At 39.9% G+C, this 26,282-nt stretch overlaps 1 protein-coding gene across 5 annotated transcripts in view; it reads right to left on the reverse strand.

Moving 5' to 3' along the window:
* The window catches only part of gria4a (glutamate receptor, ionotropic, AMPA 4a), a 105,510-nt gene that overhangs the window by 36,776 nt on the left and 42,452 nt on the right, over nt 1-26,282 (reverse strand). For 4 of the 5 annotated variants that reach the window (XM_034097322.2, XM_034097325.2, XM_034097324.2 and 1 more), the window contains exons 4-13: nt 22,804-22,856; nt 22,390-22,521; nt 19,741-19,794; nt 18,645-18,803; nt 15,103-15,270; nt 14,224-14,328; nt 13,373-13,483; nt 5,754-5,960; nt 2,034-2,249; nt 1,193-1,353 (exon numbers count right to left, since the gene is read on the reverse strand). In XM_034097322.2, the coding sequence (XP_033953213.1) occupies nt 1,193-1,353; nt 2,034-2,249; nt 5,754-5,960; nt 13,373-13,483; nt 14,224-14,328; nt 15,103-15,270; nt 18,645-18,803; nt 19,741-19,794; nt 22,390-22,521; nt 22,804-22,856 (1,366 nt within the window). Of the gene's footprint in view, nt 1-1,192; nt 1,354-2,033; nt 2,250-5,753; nt 5,961-10,318; nt 11,304-13,372; nt 13,484-14,223; nt 14,329-15,102; nt 15,271-18,644; nt 18,804-19,740; nt 19,795-22,389; nt 22,522-22,803; nt 22,857-26,282 lie in introns of those variants that run through there. The other variant, XM_034097326.2, reaches the window with a different exon arrangement.

The raw sequence follows: 26,282 nt of genomic DNA on the forward strand, positions 1-26,282 counted from the left end.
AAATAACAAAGAAGACCTTTGACCGGCACTTTTATAATTTTGTCCGGAAGATTTCAACTTTAATACACGCTGACTGGCGAAAAACTCTGCCCGGTTCCCTTGGCCCCCACCGCGGAGAATAAACAGAAGGGCAACCATGACAACCATGCTTCTTCGCTGCTTTTGTGGAGGAAGTTACAGCGCCACGTAGAGGCTCCTGCATATGTACTGCAGCTTCTCCAGCGGTTGGAGCTAAACGGAGCGGTCTCGTGTGGGCAGACACTATCCGGATAATTATTGCATGTGGACGGAAGCTTGTTTGCGATTGCGTTTGCGTTAATCCTATGCGTTTAGCCGTTTTCGTCCTCGTGGGGCCGCAGCCTGAGACATTATAGGTTTGAAGATATGTTTAAAAAGCAGAAGCGATATTGAGATATATGAGAAATATAGGTAAATATTTAACCTATGTCAGTGAGACTGCACATGAACTAAAGTTATTAAGAGTAGAGCAAATCAGAACAGCAGGGACAATTTTTCCTCCAAGCCAAGTCAAGACAAACAACCTTCTTGCACACTATCATGTTAGGTATACAGAATCTCTCTGTAACATATTTGCGTACTGAAGACATTTCTGAATTTTAACCATTTGATTTTGAGTACAATACAAACTGCTGACCACTTTTTCTTCACGTCTCTTCAACCAGTTCTTACTATTCTCTCAACCACACACATTTTGCTCAGCAAGTCACACTTTTTCCTTCTTTCCACTGTTCGTCTATCACTCCTTCCGATCTGCTTTTCTCTTTAGATTTGCTCCCAGAAGCTCTTGAGTATGATGGCCATGAATATTTAAATAAACTGCATTCTCAGGTTATCAATAATAAAATGCCATATTCTTATAAATATTCTAAAAATACGGCCGGACTCTGCCTCTTCAGTGGTGTATTAAATATTCATACACATCGAGCAAAATGCTAGACCTCCCACCAGAGCACACCCATACGGACATCACCACTGGATAATGTTCAGGTGTTTTCTTCCCACTTGTCACCATGTTTTTGTGAGTGTGCGTATCTTTGTTTGTGTGCACATACACGCTATCCCCAGCCCACACATCGTGCATACAGACACAACAACGATCTCTTACTCTCTCAGTTGGGCGCACACACAAATGCACTCAGTTTGTCTCACACACGCCATTTCCCTCACTCACCGTGGCGAGATGTCGCAGCCCTGTTGCATGAAGGCTCCCAGTGAGAACCAGAGGGAGTTGAAGATGCCAAACTCATTGGGAGGTTGGTCGGTGGGGCCAAGCTCTGTTGTTCCCTCCTCTGGTTCCTCTGCATGCCACTCATACGGACTGAAGCGACTCACCTGAGACAGAGGAGGAAGAAATAAATGTCATAGATCACTAAGAGGTTTAGAAAGGAAGAACGAACAGTGCAGGTACAAAACACATCTAGTTTCTTATTATACAGAATGAAGCAGAGAGAGAATTGTATTCAGCTAAATACCACACACTAGGCCTAGAGGGTCCGCTTCTTGTGACTTTTATGGAAGAGACATCCTTGAATATTCAGTTACTCCGGTGCCTCTTGAATATGTGAACTTGCATGTATCAAATGTATATATATGTATATACAGAGCAGTTTGTGATGCTATGTCTGCATAGGACATCTTTATGTATGTCATTATTTTTTCAGCATAGAAGAAGACTGTAAAAATACATTACAGCTGAGGAGAGTTTTAATAATACTTAAAACCTACACATGGTGTACCAAGAAGATTCAATAATTAAGTTATTATATCATCAGTAAAGTGCATCCAGCTGTATATGAAATCCTCCATGAAAAGAACACTCATCTCCTCTTTTCTTTATTTAGTAAAAATAACCAAATTGACAGAAGCATATGCTGTCGCTCGATAGTTGAGATTATTTTAGTCTGTGAGCCAAATAAGACATCTTCTCTATCATCCCTAAAGCTTTAAAAACTCTTCAAATTGCTACAGCGCTGCAATCCAACTCAAGTACTAAGTGTTCAACAATCACTCACCAAAAACAGCACAACACTGACTCCAATGTACGCGAACACTATGCACATCCAGATCTCATAGGCCAGAGGGTCCAGGAAAGAGAAAACACCGGGTTTAGACTTCTGGGGCTTTTTGATCATGATGGAGATTCCCAGAGACATGAAGGGCTTCGAGAAGTCGATCACCTCTTCTCTCACCAGAGTGATGGTCAGCGGGGCCACAGCAATTGCTGCTTTCTGCAAAGAGTGGATGGGAAAACAGAGTGTGTTTAGATGATTTTGGGTATAAAGTGGAAATGGTAGCTAATGCACACTAACTTGACATAAAGCAGAACAGTGATTGCGAGGAGGAATTATCTGTGAACTCCTCGACATGCAGGATGGAAGGGTAAGAATGACGATAAAAGGAAGGAGATATGATAAATAAAAAACCAGGGGAAAGAAAGGGCAGTGGCACAGCGGAGGAGGGTGTTGAGAGCTTCATAGTATGAAGTGAATACTTACAACGAAAGTTAATTATAAATCATATATGATCAATCATATTCTTGTATGAACCCATAATGAGAATGCTTCTTGATGGTTTTTGAATATGTATGTATGCTTACAATTTTAGTTGTTGCTGTTTGATAACTTTGCGTTTTAAAAAGAGGGTGTTGAGAGCTTCATAGTATGTTGAATGCTTAAAACGAATGTTAGTTATAATCAAATATAATCAATTATATTCTTGTATAACCCACAATGAAAATGATTCATATTTTAGGTTTTTCTATATTTACAGCATAAACAAAACAAAGTGGTTTGTTAAGTTGAGTGTAAGACCTATAATGATTTATGCCTTACTCTCTGATAAGAGAGTAGGCAGTTTCTTCCCTCTCCTCTCACAGCAGGGAGGGGGGCTCCTGACTTAAGGAGAAACACATTGCGGCCTCAAAAGGGTGGTTATGTCATAGCCATAGAATATGTCTAGTCATGTTTTTTTTTTTTTTACACAAACTTGGGAAGGTAAAGACTGGCTTTTTTGGATTTCGAGGGGGAGAGAGGGGGAAACCCCTGGTATACTCTCTCCCAGTAAGCTCTGGCCCTCAGAGCTGGGTTAGATGGCTCTCGGTAAGGTATACCCGGAAGGCGTTGTTAGGACGTACGGGAATCTTAGACCTAATAGTATTATTTAGATCTACCCGGAAGGCGTTGTTAGGACGTACGGGAATCTTAGACCTAATAGTATTATTTAGATCTACCCGGAAGGCGTTGTAAGGACGTATGGGAATCTTAGACCTAATAGTATTATTTAGATCTACCCGGAAGGCGTTGTTAGGACGTACAGGAATCTAATGAATAACACTATTTAGATCTACCCGGAAGGCGTTGTTAGGACGTACGGGAATCTTAGACCTAATAGTATTATTTTGATCGACCTGGAATACGTTATTAGTACGTATAGGGATCTTAGAACTAATAACTCTATTTGAATCTGGGAAAGATGAGAAATATGAATTAAGGATTTAGATAAAAATATAACCCCAGCATGATATGTTTCATATGATTATAATGTGTTAAAAGGTAAAGACTCTGTATTAGATTGGACCTATTTTTTCTTCAAATAAACTGATCTCACCTGTTGGATTGGGACAACTAAAAAGAAAATCTGCGCTCTCCTCTCCTGCTTCAAAGGTAAGACTGCACCCTGCCACACACATGTTTAGGTAGGAACACACCTCATTTACTGATATCAAAATCCTTCGGGATCCCTTAAACAGATTAAAAAGAGTTGTCTGAATAGAAACAGCAGTTAATTGAACCTGGTTCTTCGGGGAGTTAATAGAGGTGAGATCTTGCTGACGTTGGTGGATCTGAGCCAAGCAGTAAACTTACATAGACTCAGTAACTGCGGTCAGGTCAATTAGTAGAGTAATTGACCGGAATAAATGATCAGGACCTCACCTACTCTAAACAAGGGAGAAGGGTGGAAAAAGAAAGAGGGGGTAGAAGGAATACCAGTCCAGTAGGATGACAGAGAAGTTATTCATACTTGGGCATGAAACATATAATATAAATAATATATATATACATATAAATGAGCCTGCAAGGACTCATACACAATTGTGTGCACACACACACTCAAAATCTTTAGAAGAGTCAAAAACGTCATTCACTCAGCACACTAAGTATTTGTTTCTGAGTAGCTGCTTGTATCTAAATGTCTGCAGTCTCAACTGAAAAAGAGGCTCGTATTAACTGACAAGTGTTCCTCAAGGCGAGAGGATTTGACAATGCCAGGAGAATAAACTGCAAAATGGAAGCTTTGTGGAAAAGTAACAAGGGTGCAACGAAATGTTCACAACCCATTAAATGTAATAGATAAGAGACAGAAATCAGGCAAAAAAGTAGATGAAGGTTACAGATACTCAGAAAGAACATGACATACAAATATAATATGTAAAGGAGGCAGAGAAGTGTTGCTATTGTTCAGTAGTTCCTCTATGTGACAGAGGAGTCATCATATATGGCTGCAAGTGTTTGGAACAAATAAACCTGATAGATCAAAGCAGTGGTTTTATGCTGTGTCGCCTTCCACTGACTAGACGACTTCTAGAGGCTAATTAATTCTGATGTGTTCTGCTAGTAACGTCTCCAGTTCCACTCTCCCGCAGAGTGAAGAGTGACATTGTCTCCTGCATGTTGATAACATTTGCATTGAGACGGTAGTGTGAAATCTCAAACAGTGCATGGGCAACGGCATTATTAGACAACTTTTATACGTGAACCCTCTGAAACAAAGCATCTCTGCACGACAAGTTCCTCTACTGCGACAGAGTTATTTTGAGCATTCTTCTGCCGTTGCTCGATGGCCCATGGTGGGGTCACAACATGAGAAGAACAAATAAAGCAATGATTAAGCCCTGCAGTATTTCATTACGAAATTACAGAAGTTCGGTTGACTCTGAGCCAACACATTTTTTCTGAGGCAATAATTTGCAATCTTGTGTACTGGGTTGCATTACAGTATATTGGAAGTTGAACATGTTATAATGTCCTACACTTGTTTGAACAGTTGCCTCAGTGGTTTATCTTGTTTAAATCTTCGAGAAAAAGTGCAGAATTATTCTATTTTCATCTGGGGCCATGAATTGGCATCACTTACAATCTCTATCCGACCCGTCCCAAGGTCTGATTCACTAAAGACATTAACCTAAGCTAATGACATTGCAACACAAACACCTATAATGACTCAGTAATCGGGACGGGTGGCGCAGTGGTCTGTGCATCCGATCATCAGATCAAGGGGGAGTGCTGGGGAACTCCAGTTCGAAACCCGCTACTGCCGCCACTGCGTCAGGGCGTTGTGTCCTTGGGCAAGACACTTCACCCGGATTTGCTCCTGTGGGTATTGTCCACAGTACATGTATAATACTAATGTGTACTTGTAAAAGCGCCTTGATGACCTCGAGGCGTGAAGATGGACGGTGTGGCGCAGTGCGCTGTGCAATGATCATCAGATCAAGGGGTGAAACCCGCCGCTGCTGCGTCTGTAAAGCCGGTGTGTCCTTGGGCAAGACACTTCACCTGAACTTGCTCCTGTGGGTATTGTCCACAGTATCTGACCATGATATGTGTGTATATGTAAAAGCACTTTGAGTCATTGAAAAAGCGCTATAATAAATGTAAGGAATTATTATTATTATTAGTAATAAACAATTAGGAGTAAACAGTCAAATCCAAATATTTCCCATCCAAACTTACCCCATAAACAAGCTCTCCCACCATGCCGTTCCATATCTTGGTCTCTGGATCTCTGGCTCCATACTTCCCATCCGGTACGATGGAGATCTTGTATTTGATTCCGATGTGTTTTGCGATCTCTGAGGCCAAGTCCACACAGTATCCCTCAAACTGGTCGTTCCCTTCATAGAGTTCATGGTTCTTCTTCAGCATCACATAGGGACCCTCCTACAAAGCCAGAATAAGGGGAGAAAGACAAAAGTTTGGAGGAACATGACAGCAACGATTATTAAAGCAGGAATAAACATGTACAAGTAGTTTAGTTGTGAACATTGTACCAAGGGAAAACACATACTGCACAAAGAATAATCAAGGTACATACGGTTTGAAAATACACTTATATTACTATTTCCAACTGAACAGAAAGGGCCATGGCTATGTAATATACACCAATGCAATGTCGACAGATTTAACTGAAGAACAGACATTTGACTATAACATTAATATTCTGAAATCACACCTTTTACTATTAAGGAAGTCTCCCAGATATCTTGTCAGAAAAACACAGCAGCCACCCAAACATGTATAGAAATAGGTGCATACCTGATAGATATGCAGCTGTTTTCCTTATTTTTTTACAAGACCATGTCTAAGAAAGATGTTTTATATCTTGTGTTTCTGACTTCTAGTGCCTTGTTTGATTCCTCCATCTGACTTTACCTGCACCTGACTCAGTGCAACACTTATGTTTAGAGGTTAGTGATGTACAAGAGATTGGGGGAAACAAAACAGGAAGAGAGGAGAAAAAGAGGGAAACTGCAGCTTTGGTAATGTGTCGTAAGAGATAGAGAAATGTCTATGCATGCAGTAAACAAAAAGATGAAAGCAGAGAGGAGGCTTAATGTTGTCTAGTGAGATTGTGGGTGTATTAGGGATGACACAGAAACACACACATTACCACACCTGCGTAGGATATTCATAGGAAAAATAAAGACACACACACACACACACACACTTTTGAGTGACAGCGCATCCATCAGCAGTGAGTTATGGTATTATGCCTGAGGCTGCTCACCCTGTAATCCAACTAAGCCTATTAAAATGCTATCAAAGCCTTTTTAATCAAAGACTAATCTCATCTAATTAATCAAACAGGCATTTACTGTATCCAACACTCCCATGCTATGAAAAGGTTTATGAAGTTCATAAAACACAATAAAAGATAACATATTTTGGATTGAATTCTTCATTCAGGAAATTGATTCACATTGAAAACAATTACAGTTTAAACAATGGGGATTTTAGGGGATTTTTAAACAGGAGCAAATGAGTAATACAACTCCTCTGCCACAGAGTTGGAGTTAACGATCTTCAATACAGGAAGTTGAATTACATTGAAAGTAAGTCTATATCACAAGAAAGCAGGCAGGGGAATACAAGAATCCCACAATGGAAATTAAACTGTACACAACCTGCAAAAAGAAGCTGGATTTAAAGCCATAACTCTAGCACTTATCAAAAAAACTAAAAGCTGGGATATGCATTTTTTTTTTTGCGCATTAAAAAATAACAAATGAAATAATAATAATAGTCAGTCATTTACATATGAAAGGTTGGGATACAAACTCACATTTTAAAACAAACAAATACCGCCTGGAGCAATGCATTACCACATTTCGAATGAACCATTATTCAGTCATCAGTATACCATTTGTTAAAACAAAATGCATTGCTTCCAAAACCAACCACACACATGAAAATAACAAATAACACTTTTGTCACCAACATCATCATCAAATACAAACATTTCCCCATTGGGTTGAATGTCAAAACATAGAAAAACATTTCTTCCAAAAAGGACATTATCAGGGACATTATCAGGGACATTATCAGGGACATTATCAGGGACATTAGCAGGTCCCAGGGCTCATTCCATTGACTCAACATGAATCATAATGTTAATGAACAGCAAACAGCAGTTCCTAGTCAATTCAGTCTTATAGTTTAACATCCTGTAGCAATGACTACTGTTCAGAACTGCCGCAGGAAAAGGAACAAAGTAAAACATATGTGAGCTTTAAAGGACAACACCAGCTTGTTTCAAGGTTGTGGTCTAATTACTGTGAAGCTCTAAATTAAACAGTTCTTACAATCATCTTGCTTTGCGTGTTTGCTTTGAAAGATTTGCATCAAACGCTATAATTGTTTTCAACCTGTTGTGATATTAACTGGCTAGAGACCCTATACATTGTATTAACAAAAATTAGCCGGTGCATTTTATGAGTATTTTGTGAATAATTCTAACATGCCTGTAATGTTTTGAGCAACTTTTGGACTCAAAGACAATAATACAACTGAAACGTTCTACAACATGTAATGTATACAATCAATATCCCATTCTGCATTTAACTTTCGGTAAAGAAGCAATATTTTCCAGATTGTTGAACCAATCATTAGGTTCATTTATATTTACTGGAGGGCATTCGTTAGTACATTGTGTCCCATATCAGGATTGCGCCTTAGTAATGACCCTCCCTTGAAAGATGAGAAAAGGCTGTTATCTCAAGGCGAATCGTTTACCTAATTCGTGACAACAAAGTTGACGCAACCATCTCAGTTGCTTTCTTTATGAAATAACCCCAATAACAATGTTAGAAGTAAAGTATTTGAAACTAGAGCAAGCTACTCTGTTGAGTTAATTTAGCTTCATGTACAAACAGACACACACACAAAGACACACATCAGTGGGAGCTCTGCCAACTGTTTCACTTTCAAGCCTCCTTAAGGTTTGTTATCAGTTTGCCCCAGACACCTTTGTCTTGGTGTGAAGGTAATGCCAATGATGTGTGTGAGTGTAAGTGCATGTACTAAATAATAATATTGCTTTTTTTACGCATTTGGTTTTGGTGTTGCACGAAGCATCATGAGTCTGGATATGGCAATTCATGGCAGGTAAGGAGAGAGGACGGAAACAGGGCCAACGATTAAGTGGTTGAAAGGGAGGGAAAGGTAGATAGAAATTCAATAGAGAGAAGGATGTGATGCATACTGGCTGCAAAAAACTCAAGAGAGATGAAGGAGCAGATCAGAATACAAATAGAAATAGCTACAGGTAGAATATAAGACAGATAGAAACAGAACAAAGGGAAAGTGTGAAGTTGAGATAAAGCAAAAGAGAAGTCGAGAAGTAAAGAGGGAAAAGGCTGAAAGGACAGACATAAGGAGGGAAAACGGGTGGGCGAAAGAGGGAGAACGGCTTTGTAGAAGCAAATGGTTTGGGCTGATAAGACATGAAACACTTCGCACTCGAGCCAAAAGGTTTGTAAGCCAGTTAGCCAGCCAGAGAGAAGACAGGCACCCACATGGACAGTCACCTATCCGTCAAGTAATTCATTCAGGCTGCCAACCAGATGCTCAATCAGTTCAGCATTTATGAAGCCAGACTCACGTTACGGGGTAGCCAACCACTGAGACATTTAATAAGCCTGCGAGCCATCCATTCAGATGGCCAGAGAAGCAAGCCAGGCCGTCGCAGCCTGTTTCAGTCAGCAAAATTGGTCAATCAGTTCACTCATTTATTCATTATCGCAATTATAGTACATAATCATCTATCTATCTCATATTTGGCCAGTAAGTCATTATGATTATCGTGCAGCTATTTAGCAATAAAGAGAGCAAGGCAGTTCAGCAGTCAGTCGGTCTGTCATTCTAACAGTAAACTATTTAGCAGACGAAAGTCATTCAGTACCCAGTGTCTTAGTCACAATGACAGACTGTAGGCTGCAGTTAAAAGGCTTTTCCAATTAAGTCCTCCAGCCACAATGACTGTCAGCTGCAGAGTAAGTCATTCTTGTAGGTAACTAAACAGCAAATAAGCCTTGCTGTCTGTGCAGCCAATGATTCAACCACCACAGTCTTTGTCCATCAAACAAACTTTAAGTTTGGGTTGATTGTGTTACATATTTGTCAACATCTTTAGACGCTTGCATACTTTCTTCTATCTTTGTAATTTGACCTACTTAATAGGATCTCATAAATAATGTAACTCTCTTGATTGTCTATCTACAGCTCTATGAATGAGTGTCCTGCATCCTGATGAAGAGCTGTGTGGAAGAAGGTATATTGACCTCTCATTTATAGACATACTTTTTGGGAAAGTTTAACAGTTATTGGACTGTGCCGATTATTTTTAAAATCTTTGTTTGATAATCCAGCTATTGAAATCATGTGTAAATGCAAATTACATTTGCTTTAAGTAAAAATATCGTTGTTTATGCTAATATCATATTTAAGACAATTAAACATACAAAATCACTTCACAAGCATTTTGTAGGCTCTAATTAACTATTGGCAAAGCAAATGCAACAATAGATTGTCATTGTTAACTAGTGCAGTTAGTATACACTAGTAGAGGCACATCCCTCCGTCCTGGGAGAGGGATCCCTCCTCTGTTGCTCTCCCTGAGGTTTCTCCCATGTTCCCTTTAAACTGTGGGTTTTCTCCGGAAGTTTTTCCTTGTACGATGTGAGGGTCTAAGGACAGAGGGTGTCGTATTGTCATACTGATATTCTGTACACACTGTGAAGACCACTGAGACAAATGTAACATGTGTGATATTGGGCTATATAAATAAACATTGATTGATTGATTGATTGATTGACATGCTGACAGGCTTAACAATCAGTCCTCTTCAATGCACTTTGCTTCAATGCTTATGTAAAAGTTAATAAGACAAGACACACATAATGGTGCCATTACAATGTGAAGTGTGTTCATCTTTTGTAATGTACGTCAGACAAACACCCATAGTGATTAAAACCTTTCTTTTTAGGGCACTCGCCGGAACTAAAATGCAGCCGAGAAAAGGTGATCGAGTGAGCATGACTAAGTCGATTTACAGAGTGACGAAGCAGAAAGATGATGATTGAGGGCGGGTAGTATCAAATAGTGTGGTATGAAAAATGCAGGAATGATGCCAAATCATTTCCACATAGTTCTCTCCTTACCAAAAATCGAACTATTCATATTTAGAAAAAATATACATCTGTGGATGGTCATTTTTCTTGCAGGTTCGCTGTAGTGTAGCATGGGAGTTAGTCATTATTATGGGGAGAGAAAATAGTCTGAATAAAAAGGGCCTGATGGTCTGGAGATTTTTCTATGTGGCCAAATGTCAAATCTTGACAGAATCCACAGAATTCCTTGCAGAGCTCCAGTCCAGCTGTGGCTTTTGTCATGACAAAAAGATAGGAGCATCCCAGTGACTCATAGGTTCAACACAGGGTGGCTGTGAATCTCCTTCTCATCCGTTCAATCACTCTTTGCCCTTTATTTTGTGCTAATGCATTGCAGACCCTTTCTTAACAAAGAAATAACTTCAAAATCACATTTGTAAACCAAAAATAAACAGAAGCCATTACAACAAAGAAAAACAGTGCACACTGAGTATTTGTACAGAGCTTTAGAAACACTCAGTCTATCAGTCTGTCCTCTTCGAGGGTTTCGGAGCCTGTCGCTCTGTCTGCAGACCCGGCATCAGTGTCGCAGCAGAGGCTTCCTCATCATCAGAGGCTGCAAAGAGGAGGAGGTGGCTGAGCTAACGTTAGCCAAGGCCTGCTGAGGTCACCATCCACATAAAAATATGCAGGTGGGGGAGGCATGGAGGTAAGAACGCAGGAAGACAGACATGGGTGGGAAGATATAGGGGAGGAACAAACACCACAAATACGTATGCAGTAATACCAAAGTCTAATTTGCATATATTTTTCAACCACATAAAATGAATGTAATAAGAGACACAAGCCACAGGAACAACAAATGAGTGTGATATGTTCCTACAGTAATGCTATATTAACATATTCAAAATAGGACTTTGACGTAGAAAAATAACTTGCCCTTTCATTTTTTTACCGTGCTCATGTGTTTGTATTTTTCTTGTCTTAGGCCAGGCTGTAGGCACCACTCTGCACACTGCACTGATGTTTAACACATTGCTAGTTGGAGTGTGCAGGCCTGCAGGCGGGACTTTCACTGGGGACATTTAGTCCAACTGAATTCATATTTCTGAACTCTTTCCTGTGTAACCTTTTCCTCTGTGCAGAACAGACTGGTGACTACCACCTTCGGCCACCAGGGGCACTGAAGACTTTCAACATATTATAGAGTCTTTGAACATGTTATAGGTATAAGCACTGCAGTACAAACACAGATATTTTGGTCATACTTAGAAGTTTGCTGGATAAAGCAACGTAGCTAGAAACAAAATGCTGAATTGCTGTAGCTGAAGCATCTGTGGCTTGTTTTATATCTGGGCTCAAATTAGTATTTTGAGTTGCTTTCATTTGCATCATTTTGCATGCCCAATTGAATTAGTCTGATTGCATTTACAGGAAGGGGATGGCCACCATAAAAAGACTGCAGATGGGTGAAGTGACATCAAATGTAAGCAGAGGATGTGCACAAATCCACCGATTAGACCTCCTTTATCCATGTTTGTAGAAGAAATAGAAGTAATTACACTGAACTGCAGACTGTGTCTATGTGGAAGCCATTAGAGGACACTGGACTAAGGTCACTTCTAAATGGTGATGTGACTCCAGTTTTAGATTTGCCTACTAATGAGACATTAGTGCAATCTTCCAGCTGGACGAGTGCCACTCCTTCATGGCTGTGCTCTGAGAGCTCTCTTCAACTCACACAGCTCATCTTTGACATTAATAAAACTCTGATGCATCACATCTTAAAGTTTAATGTTTTGCCATGACTTTCTGTGAGCAAAACTCGAGCTTCCATCCTGTGGCTCAACCTTAAATTATATGTGTATGTCTTGTACAGTGACTTTCTCACATTTTCTATATGTGACCAATTAAAACAAAGCAATGCCTACTGAAAACTTGAATGTTTACTGATTATAACCAATAATGAATGTTTTTCTTTGCCTTAATTGATTGAACAAAATGCAAGCAGCGGAACATTTGAAAGATATGTGCTTAAGTGGAATATCTCCTTTTCGTATAGCTTCTAAATCATCTTGTGAGCCCTAAGATGTGTTTTCTAACCCATTGGTTCCCAAACCCAAAATTGGGAAACACCATACGACAGCAGCAAAGGCCTACCTGATTGTTGTTTTTAAGTCTCTGTTTTTTTTTTAAGTCTTGTATTACTGTGTGCTCTTCTTTAATTATGCTCTGTAAGGTGTCCTTGAGAGCTTTGAAAGGCGCCCATAAATAAAATGCATTATTATTATTATTACCTGTAACACCTTCTTTGTTAAGGCTGCTTCACCCATTGTTACTTTTCAATCCGTCTATATTTCATGTCAAACTAATTAGAATTGAAATCTTGGCATACCCTCTTCCCTCTTGTCATTGCATGCACCTAATTTTGGAAAATGTCAGATTCTTTTTAATTAAGCACCAATGTAACATTAATTATTAACAGAATTCATATTAATCACCTTTTGGGCACCAGATTTGTATTTCCATTTGCATCTCCATGTACTTCAATAATCTATATGAGGCAACTGTGAGCTTTGAAGCAAGGTTTGGGTGAAATGAAGTGGTGGATTTGAACGGACTGATGTTGAAGGACAGCTTCACCCAAATGAATGAAGAAATTAAAGCAGTCTGAGGGTACATTACCATGATAGTTGTCACGACTACTGTTCGGTTCTCCATCGACGTGCTGTCATTGGACAGAACGTTTTCATTCTGGACCAACACAAGTTTGTCTATGTCATTCCAGTAGCCAATCTGAGGGAAACAAAGAAATATCAAATATATTATTACATGTTACTTGTTAGACGCTTTTATCCAAAGCGGACTGTGGACAATCCCCACTGGAGCAATTTGGGGTGAAGTGTCTTGCTCAAACAGATACATAAAAAGGAAAATGAGAAATGATGAAAAAAAAAGATTCATCAGAATGATCTCACTTCGACATATTTCCCATTGGAACTGTAGAACATACTGAGAGATATTGAATGTGAGCGAAGAACCTTAAATAAACACACGTCACCATCAAAGGAACACTTGAGAAGCTGGAACATGGTGTTATTTCTTTATTATCGGCGCTATATGTATACTTTTCTTCCAGTAAAGACAAATTATGAGTACTTCCAACCTGAGCCTTATCCTCCTACTTTTTGCTATTCCGAAGAAGGATTATGCTCAAACTTTTGCTATTTGTGTCGCTGCAGAGCTTTTTGTAGCCCCAGGTTGACTTGTACCTGCTCCCCAATGAGTACTTGAAAAAAGCTATTCAAAGTCAAGCTGTGTTGGTCCAATTGAAGCTATATAAACATATAGGCATATAAAGGCATTAGGACAGTTATTAATTAAGAATCAAGGAGATAACTATGAAGTTAATTATTTTCTTTTAACAATAAATATTGATTGAATAGAATAGGTTGGCTGTGGTAGGGGTTTGAAGTTGTTCAAACCACACAATCAAAGTGTTTTTTAATTGTTTTTAAGCCGTGAGAAGTGCATACCTTGCGTGGTCCGTTGCTCTTCAGTTCAAACACATCCATGGTGTAGTTCACCCTCCGACCGTAGTGATCAAACTGAACGTTCCCAGTCAGGCCCTGAATGCGCACCTGCATTTACAACAACAAGGAAAGTAAGGACTGGAGGAATATAAAAAAAGAATACACTAGTAATGTTGAGTATTTTTTCTAGGGGTGATTTGGCAATGCTTTTATATTATATATTGTAACAGAAATTAAAGTGTTGTTTAAAACTCTTTAATAAAGGTTATATATGTGTAAAGTGCAGTCAAACAAACAGTGGTTTTACAATTCATATTATTTTAAACGTGAAGCAGCATCAGAGTGAAATACTCAGTAACTTGGCGAAGAGTCAGCATTAAGGTTCATATCATAATATTTCAATTCATTATACACTACAGTACCTTATTACATGTATTATTACATGCATGAATAGGTTCCAGGCAATCTAAATTCAGGGCAGGAATGGCAGACACTGATAACTACTATATGTGTTTTAGATTATCACTGAATGTAAAAAATGCATACAAAATTAAACCGTAAAAAGGAATAAAAATAGTTTAAACCTTAGACCCTGTCAATGTACCCGAAAGTATAGCCATACAAGTTTGTGTGTCAAGTGTGTGTATGTGTTTGGACTTTGGTGGGTAGGCTACTCTATCAAAGTCCAAACAAGAAAACACATACATGTCGAAATAGATTTCTGGTATACTTTCCCCTTTTCCATGCCAGCTGTTTTTCTGATTGATTTTTGTTTGTGTGTGTGTGTGTAATGTAAATGTGTGTCTGAGTGCAACATCTGTCTAAGCACTTTGCAACCTGTCTATCCTAAACTACTGTATACAACCTTAAACCTGTGCTAACCTGTTTGAGTGCACGCTCCATATCTATTCCCTGGTTCCAGGGAGCAGCTGGGTTAGCCAAGCAGTCACCAGCATTGCCACGGCGACTGATATCAATTTTCTGACGGCGAAGGGTGCGGAAGGCCTCAGACATCACAAGGACGCCATCATATGTCAGAGATGAGGTATACTGAAGAATGAAAGACGAGAAAGATAACAAACAAGAGAAATATTATAATTTGTTCGACTTTTTTTCATAGGAAAATAAATACTTCCGTCAGAAAGTTATCCTGTCACACAGTTTTTCAGGTAATTCAAACAACTGAAACCCAAATACATTTTAAAAGGTATGTTTGGTGCTCATTGGCTTTTTACAAAAGCATCCACATTTTCTTTACAGTGATCATAGATTTTGCTACTCCGCTATCTCGATGAGAAACGCAGCAATGAATATATGTTTCCTGTGATTTAAAAACCCAAATGACAATATGCTAATGTTGCTCTACCATACTGTATATGATTTATTCCGTAAATGAGACGTAAATTAATCCAAGCTGTATAACATTTGACCATCTTAACTCCATATAAATACCCTTACCGGTGTTTAAAAATGCTGAGCCTTAATCCATCTCGCTAACAGTCTGACTTTTATTTGACATCAACACTTAACACCGGTGAACATCAATCAACCTCACTGTACATGTAACATCACTGTAAAGGTGCCACTTCTAGACAGGCTTATAGATTTCGAAAAGAGTAACTGGGGCATTAAAGTTACATTAAAACAGGTTTAATTTATATTGCATCGCCATTATGTCAATCCACTTTTTAAGGTACTTCTTTTGAAGGTGGAACTTTCCTTTCCAATATGTATAAATGTTCATTTTATTACATTTAATCATTGAATAAGATGTGGCACAAGGTGAGTTAAAACAGGGACCTTTTCAATGTTACGTTCAGTAAGAAAAAGGGAAAGGGTAAGAGATTACAAGATGTATTCTTTAATGAAACTCTTAAATGTAGTGGTGATCTTGACAGATTGTTTGACAAATTCATTATCGGGAAGAGACAGCGCAGCGAGGAAGAGCACCCCACTCAGCAGCAACAAACCCAGCATCCAGCCCACACACACTGAAGCACAGCGCCTGGCAGACAGACAGAGGCAGTCAAACACACAGCGGGCGCCTTCACATCACAGCAGTGAAGAGTGGTGAGATAAAAATGGGAGGAAAGAGGGAAGTCGGCTGAGACTCTGCCGATGCTCTCCACGCCTCTGCAGGTCTCTCACTGACATCCCTTGATTTGAATCCCATGAGGTGTGTTTTGGAAGACTGCAAAACCATGTCATCCTCCTTTCATCGCTCCCCGCTGAAACTAAAGAAGCCTTTAGGCGTGCGACTGACACATGACGACTATGGGATCAGATTCAAGGAGAAAACAACAACAAACCTGAGCCAAGCATGTTGTGTCTGTTTCTGCAGCAGGAGAGACATAAACACCTCTGGTACTTTTGGGAAACAGTAATGGCTTTTAAAAAGAACACTTTAAAAACTCTTTATTATAGATATTTCTTGGATTGCTTTACATTTCCAAGTTCAGCTAAAATCCAACAAGTCAAAACTGATTTTCTCTGTCTCTATCATCATCTAAAATAAATCCAGTGCAAAGACTGCGTACACTACGTGCTTTTTAAATACTTAATTATCTCACCAAAGACCTACGTACCTAAGAGAACATAATATAGCAAAGGCTGTGTTAATCAAAGTAAGAAAAAACAACACAAAGCTAATTCATTATTGCTGTTGTGAACACGCATATTGAATTAATACAATTAGCTCTGCGCTGGTCTCTGGCAAACATTTAATGTTTTACACATGGGCAAATATTGATAAAGGGAGCCCATAAGCCGTTGTATATGCTAACACAGATGTTGTAGACCTATTCATATTCTGATTATACAATTAGGGGACATGTGTGAAATAATTTGATATTTGAATAGAAAGCAAAAAGGCTGTACCTTATACACTGCTTGTTGATCACAAGCAGCTTGCCTCACTTTTTATGAAGTTAATATATTTCTTTGCCAGGTCACTGATCATTTTCATTACACTTCAACAACATCTCCAGACACTCCAGAGCTCCTTTCGGGGAACAGCAGCTGAGCATCACTGGGTTAAGAGATGTTGATTGATGGCCAAAAGCACAGAGCGAGCTCCAAATGCAGTCTCCAGTGTGCCGGGGACATGTCCCTGTTGGGTTTTTCACACCGCACATTATTAGACCAGAGTTCTACTTGGCCTGAGGCTACGAGTTGGCCCAAGGCTAACTGAGCTCAGCTTTTACACAGCACAATGTAGCCTAGAGCCATTTACTGTGGAAGCATCTGTTGTCGCTAGAGATATCTGGCTTTGTGTCATTTATAAATCATTAACATTAAAACCGAGTTTCCTTGTTTGCAAAAAGCAGGGAAAATATGATTTGGAAGATAACATTTGAGTGCACTTCAGATATGTTCAGGAAGTTCAAAGAGTGGACAATAACTAAGCATGTTCACTGTGTAAATCTTTCACAATCACGTGTAAATAATTGTACCTCCATTAACGGCTCTCGTGTGAATGTGTGGATTTATGCAGTCGTCATGCACTAATGCAAAATCATCAGGTCCATCTAAGAATGATGACTGGCCAACTAAAACTTGTCCTTGGGTGAAAGAGGACATTCCAATAATAAAAGATTATGACCGTCAACATATAGTTGCAGCGTTGAACATTGGAACATTCTGCAAATTAAATGGAAACTGAACAATCTGGTGCCACTAAATGTTTTTAAAGCTCGGTTGGATGCTAGTCAATCGGAAGCTATTGGTACCTGTTTACATTACATTACATTACATTGCATTTAGCTGACGCTTTTATCCAAAGCGACTTACAATAAGTGCGTTCGACCAACAAAATACAAACTTGAAGAAAACAGAATCATATAAGTACATCAGGCTTCATAGAGCAAAAACATTTCAAGTGCTACTCAAGTAGCTTTCGATAAGCTTATGTGGATAATTATGTAAATGATGCTGTATGATGTCCTTTTGTTGTTCTATTTATGTTTTTATGTTTCATGTGGAACTACTTGAGCAGGTCTCCCTTGGAAAAGAGATCAATGATCTCAATGGGATTCATCTGTATAAATAAAGGTTTGAAATGAAATGAATGGTTCAAATGCAGCATATCACCCTGTGATGGGTTACCTGTGTAAAGAGGCTGCACATTTGGTTTCCATAGTGCATGAAGAAGAATTTCCACACTAATGTCACGACGACTCAATGTATGTGTGTGTGCGTTCACTGCAAATATCTTCATGTTTTGTATGGTACCAATGTGTTATATCATGGAAAATAGCTTAATTGAGTACAGTTCTGCATTTTTGTTTCCTGAAAGAGAAGTGGCCTAAGGTAGAACATTTCCATAACATAACCCGCTATTGCACCAATTAAAAATTATATTTGTTAAGGTAGTGGCAGCTTGTTCCTCTCCTTATGTTTAAGGATGAGACAGCATATTTGATCACCTTAGGTGGGCTTTCAGATCCCGGGTACTCTCTCTGATCCAGTTTGTTCCAGCGCTGCATCAGTTTAATAACGATAGGCCTGCTGAAGTCCACCAGCTGGAAACCAGTCACATTGGCACCGCCATGCATGAACCTCTCCAGAGATATGTCCTTAAATCCCTGTGAAGGAGAGATAGTGAGAGAGGGAGACAGAGAGAGATGTAGAGGTGAAACATGGGATGTTGCAATCACAGAGTGGAAGTGTACTACAAAATCCTCTGACATTGTGTGGACCTCTGCTGACAAAAATCATATTTCCTCAAACTGCAAACGTTTATTTGATTATTTGTACCCCCACTGAATATGGAGTGACTTCTCCAGCTGAGAGAGTGAGCTCATGATGAGTGACACTTCGTAGTTAAGTGCTCCTGAAGAGGGATCCATTTGGGAACAGGCCAAAGACAGAGGTGGAGACATGTGAAGGTGATCTTTGGGTGATGGATGCTAATTGCTGAAAGCCTATCCTTGACCTGAGCTCAATGGACCCTTTTTCACAGTTTCAAAGAGAATTGTGGTGGAACAGATTGTAAAGATTAAGGTTAAGCGATACTTCGCGATACTTCATGTCGTGAAAGAGAATTCCAGCTGCTACATACATGTACGTCTCTGACTTTGTTGAGGAGAGATCATGTGAAAGGGACATGATCTCTCATCTCATCTCTCATGAGTCAGGGAAAGATCAATATGGAACCAAGAAACATGGTTTATTTTAATGCTAATAACCGAGAAAAAAAATCCACTTTGGGATGAGTAAAACACTTTTTATGATAATAGCTTAACAGCAGGGATTGTATTTTTATTGCTTATTCCAATTTTTAAGACTTCATATTGATCCTATTTTTTTTTCTTTTTTTTTTTTTTCTCATACCGATATTCTGAACAATCTGTGCTGTGGTATTTGCTGTAAAGTGTCTCTACTGTAGGCTATTTTTATTATATGTACAGCACTTTGGTGCGACCAAAAATCGTTTATAAATATGCTATATAAATAAAACTTGATTTGATTTGACATCTCGAAAAATAAAACAAACAGAGGAATGTTATCAAAGGTTCTTACCAGGTTGGCTACGATGTAATGGTAACCTTTCACATGTTTCCCCACACTGACAGCCTGGAAAGAAAAACAGAGAAAGATTATACATGTCTTTGCTATCAAATTATAATGCATGTAGTGTTTAGGATTCACATTAAACGATGCACCATTGAATTACCATGCTTGATAACATAAAGTTAGTTTCAATTTAGTTTAAGAGCGTGGGAGGGGGAGTCCAACTACAAATAATAAAGAGACTCCCTCCCATGTGTGGCTTTGGTTATAGTCAAACTGATTGAAAGCAGAGTGATGAGCCTGTGAGGACCGTGGTACCACACTGGCTCAAACTCTGCTGCCTCTTGGAGCTGCTGCAATGTGTTGGCTCCATTAGGGCTGTGTTAATCCGTCCAGCCTGCTATAAAGTTGTTATTGTAAGACAAATGGAAATAACATTGCTTTTATTCACCAATGTAGACTGTTTTCAACCATAACCTCCAATAAAAGTATTCTATAAAGAACACACACACAAAAACCTGTGGATTCCAACTTCATGTAAAAACCCCAAGTCTTGCAGGAAGAATGATTTAACTTGCTTTGGGATAACTGATGATTGCTTTATAGAAAATTAAATAAAAAGTCAAAGCCTTTCCTTTTTGTACACAAAATAGTATTTCGTAGATATAATAAGTGGGAACATACGTACAAAAACACCTTTTTAACACTTTTCAGCTGTCCCAACAACAAACCCACGTCCAAGATGATCCACTCCATCTACTGAAATAGATAGCTAACAGTATGGCATCGTAGGGAAGTCAAGTTTAATTTACTCAACTTAGAAATCTGTGTTACATCTGGACATTGGGATGTAGAATAAAATATGAAGCATTGTTAGAGTTTTGACAAAAGAGGAAAAATGCTCTCCAAATTAGCGGGGTGCCTTAACTTAATTATTAAATTGCTTAAATCTTTTTAATTCTGTTTCTCTCACCGCCAAATATCAACAGCAAAGTACTGACACATACAGACGCTCCCATGAACACGCACACAGAAACACACACACACACACACACACACACACACACACACACACACACACACACACACACACACACACACACACACACACACACACACACACACACACACACACACACACACACACACACACACACACACACACACACACACACACACACACACACACACACACACACACACACCGCAGCTGGCAGGAGCAGTCAAACAGAGCAGTCTCTGTCTCAGAGCATGGGCGCTTGCCAATGCCAGCACTGCAGCACACACTTTGTCAGGAGTGTGTGTTTGTGTACAAGTGTCTGTCTCATGATGTACGTGTGTGTGCGTGTGTGTGTGTGTGTGTGTGTGTGTGTGTGTGTGTGTGTGTGTGTGTGTGTGTGTGTGTGTCTCTGTCTCTCTGTTCACTTACAACAGCAGCCAATTAAGGAAATGTATTGTCTTTCTATCAGTCTGGGATACTGTGATAAGTGTGTGTGTGTGTGTGTGTGTGTGTGTGTGTGTGTGTGTGTGTGTGTGTGTGTGTGTGTGTGTGTGTTGTATGAGTAAGTGTATTCGAAAGCTGGTGTGTATATTATTTTTGCGTATCTTGTGCACTGGTATATACTGCATTATTAGCAATATGAGAGTTGCGTATGTGTGGGAGGGGTAGCCAATTAGATGTTAGCACTAGTGTTTAGCTGTTAGTGTCACTGAGTTTGTCATATGTGCAGACAGAGGATCATGTGATGACAGGTGGCTCACTCACTCACTGTATCTGAGTGGACAGTATGGTGTGTTTATTGCAATCATACACTGAAGTAGCTGTTGGAGAAGACACATGTTTCACTCCCTGTTATGAACTCCAGGGATAAACTAACATCTTGTTTTCTCTCCAGATGTCAGAAAGCATAAGGAGTGCTGTGGCAACTGGCTGAGAGAAGTAGTCAGCAGGCAGACAGACACCAGTAATGCAGTGAAAAAAACCAATATGGGGTGCTATAACTGGCAGCGCAAGATAACTTGAATTTCTTAAAAAGGTTCTGCTTTTAATTACTTCCCAAAACAGCGTTCTCTGTTGTCTGTGGCTTACTGTGGTGTGTTTGCGGCTCATTATTCAGTGTTAAGAGCTGTTAAGTCCAGTTCAATGATGTCATCTCTGCCCTGTCTGTTAGAATCCGAGCGATAGTAAGAGTGCATCTTTAAACATAGTGTGGTCTCAATATAAAGCAGTATCTCATGATTTCTTTCAGGTTCCAGATCGTTTTCAAATATCACCCTGTGCCTGCAGTAAGCTAGCAGGGTTTTTCTTTCTTTCCTTTGTGTGCTCTCGCTGGGTACTACAGTGCTTAGTAAGGCACTATGTAATGTACAGCAAGAATCACAGCAAAAGCCGCCAATAACCACAACATTAACACGTTTATTTTAAACTCAACTTATAAGTACATTCTCGAGTTAATCAGTACATTTTTCTTCCTACCATTTATGCGGCACACAAGCCCAAGAATACTATTTCTTCTCAGAAATGGTTGCATTTTGATATAAGGTGCTTTTACCCGCCAGATTACTTCTCTCATCACCAATCTTATTATAGTTTGTATAGCAGCTGCATATTTTCTGTCCGGTGCAAAGTAACTTTGGTTTGAAGTATTATGATATTACCTGTTCTAGGATGCTCTGTAGTCTCTCAGGCTCCAGGTCAAGAACATATTTTCTCTCCTGGCGTCGGTCCAGGTCCTCTAAGAGTCGGCGGTATGCAGCCTCATTGAAGCTCTCCACACAGATAGCACTCACCTGGGTTAACATATATACATACATACAGGAAGTGTGTGTAAGCATATAACAAACATCACAGTATCGGATAAATGTCATGAACACACGCCAATTTTTTTTAAAGAATTGTGTTTGAGGAATGAAGTACAAAAACATTGATGTAATTAAGTGTGGTGGCTTAACATGAGATGATGAGTGTCCTTGCACATTCCTGCCTGTTTCCAGGAATCTGTGTGTGTGTGTGTGTGTGTGTGTGTGTGTGTGTGTGTGTGTGTGTGTGTGTGTGTGTGTGTGTGTCCTGACCTGCCATCCGTTCTGCCCCGCTCTCTCCATAATTGCCTGCAGTATTGCATAACCTAGACAACAGAGAGTAAAGGGAGGAAAAGGGAGAAAGAGAGAATTAATAGCTGTTTTCTTGGCATGTGGGGGTGTAATATATTGCATTTTGCAAGTTATGCTTTTCTTTGGTTTTCCCTTTCCTGTAGTGCATGTAAATTGTCTGGTCTCCCATACATTCCCCTCTGCCTGACACGCCTCAATTGTAGTCCTTACTTCAAGGACGTAGTGATATCACTATGTAACACTAATGGTTCTTTTGGCTAGCGCTCAAACACATTGTACATGATAGGCTATGGGGTGGAACATGTTGAAGCGGTTGACCAATCACAACAGAGCCGGCTAGCTATCAGAGCAGACTGGTCTCTGGTTTCAGACAGAGGTTGACAAAAGATGCTGCAGCACAGGCAGTATGAGAATAATAAAACACTTTATGAACATTAAAGCATGTTCCCATGTCACAGAAGAGGCACAACATACAAATCTCAAAGCCAAAATGAGCATAATAGGGTCCCTTCACACCAGTATTTCCCAAATCTTTGATATGAAATTATATCCAGCCGATTTATCAATCCATCTTATCTGACAAAGCAACACAGTAATGATTTCTCTTCAAAAGTGGTGGCAAAGCACTTACTGTAGCACTCAAGCAACACTCCTTCTCCGTATGTCACTTTATCAAACAGCTCAGAAAGCTTATCAGAACAAAGAGTTATTTGCCGACACAATGGAGGCTGTTGATAGTGACATTTCATTGACATTAAACTTCTCATGCCTCTTGTTCTGAAGTTAACTTTGATTAAAATGCACTTGATCTGATAACACGCTTCCACTTCAGTACACTCATCATTTTGATATTCTGGAACCAAACACAGTAAGGACATTTTTTTCCCCACACAGTAATGGAGGATTACATCAGGTGAATGTGACTCTCTACGACGTGATATACTGTAGGGTACGTTTCACATTTATGACCCCATGTACAGCTGGTGGCCACGCAAGCAATAATGAATTAAGGTAAATGATACGGGGAAGTGGAAGAAATAACATAAATGGGAGATCACATTATTGGCACACAGCTACTGAATGTTACCATGAGGATAGTTGTAATCTCTATCAAATCTCCAAGTATTTGGTTGAATCTGCTTTGAGCTAGAATGGATTGTGTGTGGAATAAAACTGAATAATGTCACACTTGACTCAAAGTCACATTTATACACACAGCACATGTCTTTATGACACTGACATACACAGACACTCACAACAAGACAAAATGAAACACACACAATGCAGCACAACAGTTCCAACTGTTATCCGTTTTATTTTTCTGCGCAGATAGCAATTTACTGCTTGACTTGAAACAGAAAGCACAGCTGAAGCCTCTGTAATCAAGGTGTGGGAATGAGAGTGCATTTCTGTGTGGAGTCTATATTCATGTGTGCAGCTTGTTCTTTCACCATTCCTGCCACAGAGAGATTTTGTGAAAAGGTTTGTCTGAGCCCTAAATTATTGTATTTTTCAGTGATACACTAGTCTTAGAGTAGTGTATGTGTACATGTATGTGTTCGTTTGAACTGTTGAATTTACATTATAATTAATTTCACTCAGCTGACCCTTTTATCTGGATCACTTATGGGGTTAAGAATATTGCCCAAGGACACTACGATATGTTGACTGCAGAACTGGATTCTGGGACTCTCTGATATACTTATTTTACCCCCTGTGCCACAGTTGCCTTATTTATCCATTAATGCACATTCAGATGTGTATTACATAGGGTTAGGGGTTATCTACTGCATGTTGTGTAAACATTGCATTTGAATGCTCATGTGCAGGTTTCTGGACATACTCAATTTGTGTTTGTGAGTGTGTGTCTGCAGGCTGTCTGTGGAGCAGAGCAGTGAGCATAACACAGATATCAGTGTTCCTGCCCATTTTCCAGCACATTACCGGCAGCAGGGCCTGATGGGAGCCTCTAATGAAGGACCCTGCCTTGGCCAAGTCAAGGGTGAGCAAAGTCTAAACTCTAGGCATCCATCCTCCGTTCCATTTCTCCCTCCTTTCTCTCCATCTTTACCCCCTTTCCTGTAATATGCTACTGTATATCCCCAAAGGCTTGTGGTCCTGTCTGTCCTCTTACGACTCCTTCCTGTCCCTAATGTAATCTCCCCCCTGCCTCCCTCAGGCGCCTTTCATCTACTTCAACTTTGTCCTCTTCTCCTGTCACCTTGTTTATCTCTTCCTGAAATGTCTCCCACCTGTCTTTCCTTCTTTCTCTCTTTTAGGCTGTCTCACAGGCTTGAATCACCTCCTGCTTCCCCTTGTCCCTCCTTTTTCTTCCTATGCTCCTAGTTGTCTGGGTTAGTACCCGTGGGGTGCAGAGGAAGAAAAAAGGCTGGCAGAAGCAGACACACACACACACACACACACACACACACACACACACACACACACACACACACACACACACACACACACACACACACACACACACACACACACACACACACACACACACACACACACACACACACACACACACACACACACACACACACACACACACACACACACACACACACACACACACACACACACACACACACTGTGCAGCTCACTGATTTCCTAACACGCCACTATACCATGGTCTGGGGATTCTGTGTCATGTTTGACCTGTGTTTCTCTCCCTGTGGCGGGGACTTAGTTTGAGCGTGTGTGTGTTTGTGTGTGTGTGTGTATGTGTGTGTGTGTGTGAGAGAGAGAGAGAGAGAGATAACGTGCCAAGCATTCCCATGACAGTGGTTAGGGGCTGAGGGCGTCAGCTGTGCCTAGCCCCTAACTTACGTGCAGTGTATGATAGGATGGTTAAATTAAAGCCAGGTGAATGCTGCAGAAGTTGAGGCCAAACCCGACTTTCTGGCTCAAAGTTGCCAAATGACACTCCTGTCTCTGCGGCTGGATCCTTACACAAGAGAGAAAATATCCAAAAGAACAACCTTTGTACTTTTTCAACAAGAAAACAAGGCTTCATTTGGGAGTTAAATTCAGGGGAAATAATCCCAGGCAAACAGACCTTTAAAGAGATTCTTACGACTTGATATAATGATATTATAATTATGTTGCGTCATTTCAAACTGAACCCACATTTATGGATAATTATTCATGCGTAGAAAGTTATTTGGAACTAGGCTAATTTGGGAATCTGCTTTAAAGTCCTTTAACTGTTTAATGTAAGCCCAGCAATAGAAGACAGTACAGTATATCTACTCAGTTAGGTCTTGTTATCAGACTTGACTTATCTCTGGGGGGACCATAAGGACACATCTTCACTGCAGTCACATTCATTTGGACAGCTCTGGTATACAGTAAATGCAGACTATAATACTGAGTAGCAGCCCCTTTTGCGTACTACCCTATAATCCCCCAAGATGCCTCTGACCCTTTTC

The sequence above is a fragment of the Pseudochaenichthys georgianus genome, chromosome 13, assembly GCF_902827115.2.
Source record: "Pseudochaenichthys georgianus chromosome 13, fPseGeo1.2, whole genome shotgun sequence".
Lineage (NCBI taxonomy): Eukaryota > Metazoa > Chordata > Actinopteri > Perciformes > Channichthyidae > Pseudochaenichthys > Pseudochaenichthys georgianus.